Source organism: Pectinophora gossypiella, chromosome 16, assembly GCF_024362695.1.
Source record: "Pectinophora gossypiella chromosome 16, ilPecGoss1.1, whole genome shotgun sequence".
NCBI classification, from domain to species: Eukaryota; Metazoa; Arthropoda; class Insecta; order Lepidoptera; family Gelechiidae; genus Pectinophora; species Pectinophora gossypiella.
The window spans coordinates 15,677,155-15,687,297 of NC_065419.1; the positions used below are offsets into that span (position 1 = coordinate 15,677,155).

Genomic DNA, 10,143 nt, shown 5'->3' on the forward strand with positions numbered 1-10,143 from the left:
GTCCGTATAATGATGTAGGTGACGTCATGCACACACGCCGTGTAATGAGCTGCGCGATCGCACCCGCCGATCGCTTTGAAAAGATAATAACGCAAATTAACTTCTTGCTCAATTCAATTACCAAGTAATTTACTTTTAATCGCCTAAGGGAGCCGGGACGAACAAAGGGATGCCCAATTTAAATTAAGATGCATAAATGTATACTTATCTAAGCATCGAGACTGTATATTTATGGTATATGAGGCGTGCGAGATCGCAGGACAAGCTTCACGGCTGTGCGCCGCAGCGCGGTGGATTGCTCCAAAAGCGAAACGTGATAGTAGGTGAGAACAACGAGGGGAGGAGGGCAGCGGGGCCACGCCGCCCGCGCCAGTCTAGCGTGCCCACGCCGCGTGAGCAGACGCCGCACGCCGCAGCGCCACGGCCGACGCCCGACTCACCGCGCGGCCCACGCCACGCCGCCGCCGTTATGACGGACCCCTTGCAGAACTCGATCCTGCGCATCAGCGACGAGAAAACGATGCAGCTTCTCACGCTGTACGAACAGGAGTCGTGCCTGTGGGACACTAGTAAGAAGGAGTACCGTTCGCGCGACTACCGGGCGCGCCACAACCGCGCCAAGGCCGCGGAGCGCATCGCGCGTAAGCTGCGCATCAAGAACTTCGAGTCCAAGCACGTTATGATCAAGTTCAAGAACCTGCGTAACTCTTACTGCCAGGAGCTGAAGAAGATCGCGGCCAGCAAGTACGCGGGGAAGGGCGACGAGGTGTACCAGCCGCGCGTCTGCTGGTTCCACAAGATGGACTCGTTCCTGCGGCCGCACGTGCAGTGCCTCACCATGTCCTTGCCGGTAACTTTTTGCAACATTTAACGACCTCGTCCTTCTAACCTTGACTCGGTGAGAATTGATTGACGTCACTCACCAAAATATTTTATGTATAATGTTTACACGACTCGCACGGCGCGGCGTCGGCATACTGACGAGCTCATGTTCGTCTTTTTCAGTTCGCGAACGAGGAGCCCGACAAAGAGGAGGAGGGAGGACATACCATTCAAGCTCTTCAGAGTACAAGCACTCAACCAGCCCAACCAGTTAAACCAATAATAGCTCCATCGCTGAAGGATACGGAGATCAAATCGGAGATAATCGTAGACGAAGACGAATGGTTGCAGCAGGCGGAGGATGACATCAGGGAACTGGTGGAGTCCAACATCCGGCCGTCGTCGTCCAGCGACGAAGACGCGCCCCTCGTTAAGAAGAAGCGGCCGGGGAAGCGGCACGGACACGGCGACAAGCAGGGGGAGGGAGGTGTCGGGCCGTCGGAGCAGGTGCCATCACGCGTGCTGCAGGACATCGCGGCGCAGCTGGAAGTGCTGTCGGGGCGGCGCGACGACGCGCTGGACGCGTTCGGGCGCTACGTGGCGTCGCTGCTGCGCGGCATGCCGCCGGCGCGCGCCGCCGCGCTGCAGCCGCGGGTCGTGGCGCTGCTCACCGCCGCCGACGACGACACCCTCGTCACGCAGTCCGACCAGATCATCTAGCAAATGCAGGACTACTACTGGCCTGTCGACGGGTGACCTCTATGGACATTGATATATGATTGATTTTCTTACTATAGTATCTGCGGCAGAAACGTGTCTTGGAACCTAAATTCTAATGAGACTGATTTCAGGCTTCAGCCGTAGAACTGATGCCATAAAATTGAAATGGTAGTCCGGGATCTCCAGCCTCAACGCTGGTCACCGTCGTACCCACGTAGATGTGCACTACTCCCGATTATGCACAAAACGAAGTTCTGTGCTGTGATATAACGAACAAAATATTTTGTGATCTCGTGTGTATTAGCCTTAATCGAAAGTAAATAGTTGTAAGTTTATTGTTGTAGAAAAACTTGTACTGCTTAAATAACGAATATTTCTATACTTTACTTACCTACTTATCTATATTTTCCGAAACATTCCCAATAAACAGGTTTGTAAACAACAAGCTGCCACAGAAACGCTGTTTGAATCATCTGATAAAGATACAAAGGCCTGAGATGGAAACAACCATCTTTCAATTTTATTCCACGAAAGTCCAAAATGTCCGAAAGTGCACTAATATCCATGACATTAATAGATTCCGGATTGGTCCCATAACGTCGTTCACGAAAGTGTGAACCCTCCTTTGTCGCTGGCTCGGGTTTTCCCAAAGCTCCAATTTCTATATGCATCTTGCAATTGGCTTCAAGCCCGGATGAAGTGGGCCACTTGATACAATCCACAAGGAAAACATACTGGTTGCCAGTTGCCTACGTGACGCGAGCGAGCAGGACAGAGCATGCGCGGAGCCGCGGGGGAAGAGGGACGGGTGAAGGGCCGGCGAGTGATCGCGGACAGTACCTGCGGGATGTATCCCATACGCGGCTTGGCAGGGAAGGGGTCATAAAAAACCTAAGTAAAAAATATTGAATCTACCAATCGAAAGGTGTGCTGCAATTATGAGAACACATCGGCGTACAGGCGCAACGATTCGGTTTCGGAACATTAATTCCGTTTTTAAGAGGCTCCTAGAACAATGGCCTAGTCAAACTGTCAAACACAACCTTTTGTAATGCATGTAGGTACCTATTTTGTTTTGTTGCATGTCACTTTCTTTGTGATCGGTGAACCGGCGAGTCAGTCAGTCAGTCAGCAGTCACAGACAGAAATAGCAACTCTTTAGATAATAATATCTCGTTATTTGGATGTCGTGGTGTTCTGCACGTATTCCGCGGCAAGTGAAACTGGGCCTTGTGTGCTCGGGATAGCGTCAACATTCAACTGGAGCACATTATCTCGGCCTAATGACATTTCCTCCTTTTAAGATTGTTCCACATCACGATACAACTACACCATGACGTCACCGGGCATGCTTATTTAGATTTTATTTTATTTTTATGTTGTACTTATATCTTATTACTACGTTTGTAACTAAAGATAGAAGTGATTATTAGTTAAAATAATTAATACAAACGGGTACACCACTATTGACTCGCCTACGTTCGACATCACGCGACATATAATTTGGACGATCACTCTGTCTTATTCCTCTCTTCCTGGCTCATCAAAACTTTACCTATTACGCGGATTCGCGAATTTTCTTCCACAATTACGAAAATTATTGTGTGTGTTATGAACATGTATATTTTTATTGCATGAATTGCTTCACCTACTTGGCCGGAGGTAAGCGTGTAAATATTAAATCACATATACATAATGTACTAGTAGTTAAGTGCCCTGGTCAGTACCGTCGCAGCGGTGTCCGCGACGTATGCCGTGTTCAATGTTCTGTCGTATCCAGTGTCGTCATATGTAAGGAGGACAGCTGCTGCCGCTCTCTGTGCAATAGGTCCATTATTATACATATACGTACCTATTAATGATATGTGAAGCATCCAATATTTCAATTGAAATATCTCTGCTTTCCTCATCATCTCAGGTTATGCGTGACTATCGGAGTTCGCCCTACAGCGAAACAGCTGTTACGTCATATTTGAATTTGGTTTGGTAAAGGTATGCGATGCCTGATCTTTACTTCAACCTACCCCGCAAGATGAGTATGCAGTGCAAAGATCAGCTTAGTTTAGTTCATTATCTAACACGTCCCAAAATAGAAAAGGAAGAATTACCTTAAGATAAAACATTAATAACCCTGTATTAAACATTATCTCTGAGTTAGCTTTGAAGTCGGAAGGGTTCTGCGGGGAGATTAACAAACATCCTCATTTCTGAAGGTAATATACTTGTAATGTAGGTACCGTATAGTTATATATAGGGACAGTATAGTTATATTTCAATATATTGCCGTCTGTTTTCAATTATTCGCGTTTAGCTATAAGTACGTAAGTATATGTATATTTAGTTGTTATGAACAAGCAAAATAAAGAAACGGTTCACCTTCAACGACTTTAAGATAATAATACCGCAGCTTATCGTGGTTCAAGTTATTTTTAATGCAATATAATGATGTATATTACAACTGGAGGAAAGTAAACATGATAGCGGGGAGCGTATATGTTATGCACGACACGATACCACCTCTGGACTTCTAATAATAGATGAACGGGCTCTGTCGACACAGAACACTATTAGATCAGGTACAAAGTTTCCACCGGGTAACATGCGACCAATTGTAACTTTCTTGACTTTTCGAGCAGCCAGTCAGCCACAGCAGCCACCACTTCCGTCATCTGTTACACCACCTAATTCTCAAAATGAATTCCATGCGAAAAATGAAGGAATATAACGTCTATCTGGTGGTGCCGTCCACGGCGTACGTGAGGTCGACAGCACGCCGCGCCCCCGCGACGTGTGTCCGGCAAAGGGGATTACATCTGTGATTATATGCAGATAAACTCATCAAATAATCATTATTATGTATTATTAACAAAATTATTATGTTATTATGAAGGGATAAGAAAGTACTTCTGCAACTTCCACAGAGGCAAAGGCCTTCTCTTCGTCTCCACTTTTCACGTTATTTAATGAACTGCCACCAATCAGTATGCAACCACACGTCACGAGTCGGGGCTTAGGAACTTTGTTACTTTTGTATATTTATTTTGTATTAAACAGGCGCGGCGCCGGCGCAGGGCGAAAAGAAACACCCGAAAAGAAATAGTTCGCTCGGAGCATCAACGCGCTTCCTTCCGGCCGCGCCTGCGCCATGTGCTCGGATGTCGTAAACATATATATCTACTGCACTAAACTACCCTCAGGTGTGGGCTAATGGACCAGCCACCTCACACCACCCTCCCTGCTTCACTGTGACGCTGTAACCGCCTGGGAATCACGTCGTGTTTCTCAAAAGACATTCTAAAGCCCTTTCATGAGTGTTTCTAAAACACTTATTGAAATAAATTAGTTGGAAGTGACTTTTATCGTTTGCATCTTTTACAAATGCACATGTTTTTGACAATATGGCGTAGGTGAGCCAGCTGTTGATTTCAGCTAAAGGCTGTCCTGTCCATTTGCAGTTACACGCCTGAGATAAGACAAGAAAGTATAATAACAAAAAATAGCGTGATAGAAATCCTTGCATATTATCTTATCTATTTATCATCTGTTTATATGTGCTTACACGTGCATTGAACACATTAATCATGTCATATACCCAACTATTGTATACTTAGATGATATAATACATTGAACATGCGTACCTTATACAAAGTACCTACACCTACACTTTAATAACTCACACATTAATAGTGAATGTAATTGAAAGACGATTATGAATAATACGAGTATCATATTGACCTTGTGATATAGAAGAAGCGTGCACAATATAGGTAACAATAGGCGGTGCCGTAGCATGCGCGCAGGTGTACCGGCACACACCACCTAATACACTGGTTAGGTTATGGCCCGGTTTATATACTTTTCTATGACAATTATAAATATTCGTTAATTTCGCAACTTAGTAGTCTAGTGTAATTCAAGGACAGTTTTAGTTTTGAAGGGAATAATAATTACACTGTCATTATAAAATAGAGGAAATATGTCATTGTGAAAGACATTCTTTATAATGCTAGTTTACTGTGAACACACAAGGGCTATCCAATCAAATCAACGGTGTTACATTGTTAGTATCATCTGGCGGAACTCCGCCGCAGCTGAAGGGTGGAGATGTTTTGGCAAAGGTGCGCGCGCGCTCCACTCGAGCACGGGCGGACAATTACCTCGAACGCGTGTTCCCGTGACGTCAATAATATACTCATCTGTCAATAAATAGTATCAATTATTGGCACAACCATAAAAATACAATGTCAATGACAGAAGCATATTTAACCTTTTCACGGGCAGAGACCATGGGTCATTGATGGTTCATAATAGATAGTGTGACACCTTGGAATCTGAACGTCATTAGACGTTCTGTCCTTGAAAGTGTTAAAACATATTGTTGTTTGATATTTGGAGCATATTATGTTAGATTTACGTTGCTGCCTGTAATGCTTATCTTTATTTTGATCAGAATAATAATCGGTGGAACATGTAATTGTGCCTGGGTGCAATAAAAAGGGTCATCATTTATACCCAAAAACAAATATAAAAAACGCATATGTCTGTTTTCCATGAAATTATAAGGTTAAACGAAGGAAAGTCTTCACAGCACCATCTGTATTGTTATGAGGATCGTGGCTGGAAAGCCCCTGATTGGGCCCCAATCGATATCACTGTAACAGCGAGCCAAGGGCGCCGCGCCACACGTGCCGATACCACCACCGATGATGCTTTCTTTTTTTTTGACGTGACTCAGATGGCATTAACTACTTGGCCGGACAAATGGGGAGCGCTGAAGGCTCTCACCCGATACAACGTTTAAGACAACAGGCCTGAGGGTGCCCAATTGGGCGTGAAACCTCGGCTCAGGGCGTCGTCTGAGAGGAAAAATATTTGAAAGAATTAATCGACCCTAGTGGGTCGATAGCGATAAGCGCTGAATGAGGGAAATCGTCGACCACGCCGGCCACCGATGATGCAAACACCAACATTAATACACAGATAAATCAATAAGAACAAATTATGGTTACTATCAAGGGTTTTTTCTAAAGGATATGCCTACGGTATCCCAATTAGTTTTTGATGAAGCGATTGATGAATGTGGAGGAAGCAAGAGAAGTGTGTCAGGATCGAAGCAAATGGAATTCTATAGTCTCTGCTTACCCCGGTGGGAAATAGGCGTGAGTTTATGTTTGTTTGTAAAACTATATTGGATAAAAATAATGCTTTATTTAACCTGTCGTAATCTGTTATTGTTATTAGCCTTATGATTAATTGGTATTTTACTTTACACATGCGTGTTATTAACGCTGGTGATTATCCTAATTAAATAAAAATAAAAAAACAACATTACCAAGGAAACGACGAATTGTAGCCATAATCCCGCACACGAGGAAACGATGATAATACGTAGGTAATAACAAGTTATCAAAGCGAAAAACATGAAAGTAAACGAAAAAAAAAATAATCAAGGAAAGTGGATCTTTACCTTTTTATAGATTTGCCGCAAATGGCATTAACTACTTGGCCGGACAAATGGTGAGCCAGTAGCGATGAACGCTAAAGGGAAATCGTCGACCACGCCGGTGGGGTCGGTTGCGGGGTTTTGAAGTGTTTGTTGTCGCTAGCTGATTGGCCGCCTATAGGGGTCAAGGTCGTATATTTATATAACGTCCTTCGGGCGCCGATAATTTTCCGTACCGTCTCTTAGCGGGTTGTATGTGACAACTATTTACCAGGGCATTTGGGCGGTGTGGAGCAGATTCGAAGAAACGTTAGAAGCTTTTTTGAGCCATTGGGCAATGGGTGTAGATATTAATTGCGAAGGAACTACGAAGTTCCGTGGGTTTTCGTATGAAAGCGATTTTATATCACCTGAAGACGATTGATTAGAGAGGGATTCGCTTAAGCGAAAATGAACCCTCATAGGACCTCATCCGACGCACACAAGTCGTGTAGATTGACTTATTCCTAAGGGATAATTTACTACGCTTGTTTAGGAGACAGTGAAGACATTCATTGTAACGCGACGCGATCAAGAAGAAAAAGCTCTCAAAAATGCTTGTTGAAAGGAATGAAGCAAGGTCGCCTGCAGGTAGCCGGAAGACAATGGCGGCGCGGGGCGCAGCGCCTATGTGCTCGGAACGGCCGGGCGACACAAAGTGGCATCTTACCTTCATAGTAGGTATGAAATAACTCATCATAAAATTCTTTAAATATTAATGAATAGTCCTTTACGGAATAAATACGTATTTGAAATGTTTGTTGACCATATTTCGTATCGTACGAGGGCGGCTGTAATCGTGACAAACAATTAAATACACACATACGCGACATTTCAGCTATATTCCACAATATAGCGCAGCGGGTGCGAGCCACAGGGCGCGCGGCGAGGTGCGCCTGGCTGGGCGCCTGCCTGTAACCTCTTAGTCACCGAGCGAGTCGCGACGCGAGCGAACGTGCCGGTTATATTTTTGTTCGTCGCGTAGTGATAGTGACGTGGTGACGCCAACAACGAGACAATGCAACAAGATCTAATTGCGGCGGTTTCCAAAAGGGAACCTCTATGGAACTCGAAAAATAAATACCACAAGAACGTACCTATACTGAAAAAGATGTGGAAAGAAGTTGCTCAAGAAGTAAACAAAGATGGTAAGTGCTAGGTGGGTACATGTACCTCTTTACTATACTTAATAATTTTACGAAGGGTCCATTGAAGTCAAACTTTGAAGTCAAACTTACCCCGGTGGGAAATAGGCGTGAGTTTATGTATGTATTATGTATGTATGTACGTATGTCAATTGAAGTAATCAAGTAACATTTCTTTCTTAGCAAGAAGGTACCTAGGTACCTAATTCCGTGGTGTGTGCACTTGTTGTCCTTGATCGCTTCTGTTTTAGTGATATGATGTTTATACCTACCGCATGTCTTGCATATTTACCTCATTTCAGCGGTCGTTGCATACCTACTTAGGTATTTAGAATGCATCTCACTCGTCACCATAGGGTCTTAGGATCTTAGGTGCATTATTTTGATTTATTCTTCGTTCATCCTGAAGTTTTAACACTTAGTTTGTCCCATATCACTATTGAAGTTGTGCTTTGTCCCAAATCACAAGTACGTAGGTACCTACTTTAAAGTTACAGTCAACAAAATAGATTACCTATTCGAGTTTCAACTAAAAAAAAATATTAAAAAATAAATAAAACCGACTTCACCATCTGGGTCAAAAGTAAGAAATAATATTTTGCTGAATACAATGTTAGGTACTTATATAAATATTTACTCATTTCAGAAGACACACATGAAGACAGGCATGATCCAACTGTTGTCTTAGGTACACTAACCACTGTGGGTCGATTGCAGGCCCTAGTAGCGGCGACCTCACAATTTATTTACATATTTAGATTCTACCATTATTGTATGCAACAAAATATTATTTCTTACTTTTATCCGACAGATTTTGAAGACGGTGTAATTGTTTTAATTAGTTTGTTATTTGCTGATTGTACGAAATAGTACCTACGTTTTTTTTATTAGTTTGTTATTTATTTATTTTTATTTTATTGCAGAAAAGGTCGTCCGTACGAAATGGAAAAATCTGCGAACATATTTTTATCGGGAAATTCGGAGGGAACAACGAAAAACGAGAGAGGATGGAGACAGCGACTGCACTCCAACGTGGCAGTTTTATACACAAATGATGTTCTTGAAGGAGGAAATATTGGAATCGCAAAGAGGTGCAAATGCTGATATCGAATTCTTAACTTGTAACAGCAATGAATTCGCAGAATCTCCAGCCTCAGTTAAGTTGGAAAATATTTCTCGGTCAGCCAGCCGAGCGTCGTCAGTCGAAAGTGAGTCCATGCATGAAGATATAAAACAAGAGATAACATCCGATAATGATCACAGTGATGAGGAAAGAAAGCCTCCATTATTAGAAACAGAGACTCCTAAGGATAAGGACGATGATCTGCTTTTTTTTGAAAGCCTATTGCCGTACATGAAGAAGATACCTCTTAGAAACAAACTTAGATTACGTTCGGTTATACAAGACGCAATCTTACAGCAACTGCCAATGGAAAATGATGAGAACACTTCGTCAACTTAGAGCAAGTTCGTCGCCGTGCGGTCGTCGACACGTCAAAGATGGTTCTGCCTGAACCGACGTCAACTACATCACATTACCTATCCTGTCTAACAAAATTAAAAGTTAACGTTTCTTATTCGAAAACTACTGGGCCTTTTTTTCATAACACACTGGTAATGTACATACCGGCAGCGCGCTTGTCATTTGTTTCTCTTTATTAAGGATTATGAGAATGTCACATTTCGTAAGGCTAAGCGACTATTCTGGTATCTACACAGTTTTATTTTAGACATGACTTATTGTATCTGCTTCTGATGGCATTAGCTCCTTAGTCGAACAAATGGGGAGTGCTGAGGGCTCTCGGTACATTCAAGACAACTTTGCTACACAGTTCCAATCGCTGGCTACATACAGGCAGTCACACATTTACGCCCTCCGACTGCGGCCGTGTGTACATTTAATAAAATAAATGAAAAACAAGTTTACAGTCGCGATAACACGAGGTCGCGGCTTATCGCTACACGCCACCCACC

At 43.4% G+C, this 10,143-nt stretch overlaps 2 protein-coding genes across 2 annotated transcripts; both read left to right on the top strand.

Annotated features, from left to right (window-relative positions):
- Positions 1-382: 382 nt before the first annotated feature.
- On the top strand, positions 383-2,000 carry LOC126373539 (uncharacterized). Its single transcript, XM_050019659.1, has 2 exons — positions 383-850; positions 1,006-2,000. The coding sequence occupies exons 1-2, from the start codon at positions 470-472 to the stop codon at positions 1,540-1,542; spliced, it is 918 nt and encodes a 305-aa protein (XP_049875616.1). The 5' UTR covers positions 383-469; the 3' UTR covers positions 1,543-2,000.
- A 5,909-nt stretch (positions 2,001-7,909) lies between these two features.
- Positions 7,910-9,716, top strand: LOC126373741 (uncharacterized). Its single transcript, XM_050019980.1, has 2 exons — positions 7,910-8,172; positions 9,093-9,716. The coding sequence occupies exons 1-2, from the start codon at positions 8,043-8,045 to the stop codon at positions 9,629-9,631; spliced, it is 669 nt and encodes a 222-aa protein (XP_049875937.1). The 5' UTR covers positions 7,910-8,042; the 3' UTR covers positions 9,632-9,716.
- Positions 9,717-10,143: the final 427 nt, after the last annotated feature.

What these genes read in the sequence shown, in the direction of transcription:
- LOC126373539 (XM_050019659.1), top strand. Translation starts at nt 470, where the DNA reads ATGACGGACCCCTTGCAGAACTCGATCCTGCGCATCAGCGACGAGAAA. An exon ending in GCCTCACCATGTCCTTGCCG is followed by an intron (nt 851 to 1,005) that starts GTAACTTTTTGC and finishes CGTCTTTTTCAG; the next exon opens with TTCGCGAACGAGGAGCCCGA.
- LOC126373741 (XM_050019980.1), top strand. Translation starts at nt 8,043, where the DNA reads ATGCAACAAGATCTAATTGCGGCGGTTTCCAAAAGGGAACCTCTATGG. An exon ending in TCAAGAAGTAAACAAAGATG is followed by an intron (nt 8,173 to 9,092) that starts GTAAGTGCTAGG and finishes ATTTTATTGCAG; the next exon opens with AAAAGGTCGTCCGTACGAAA.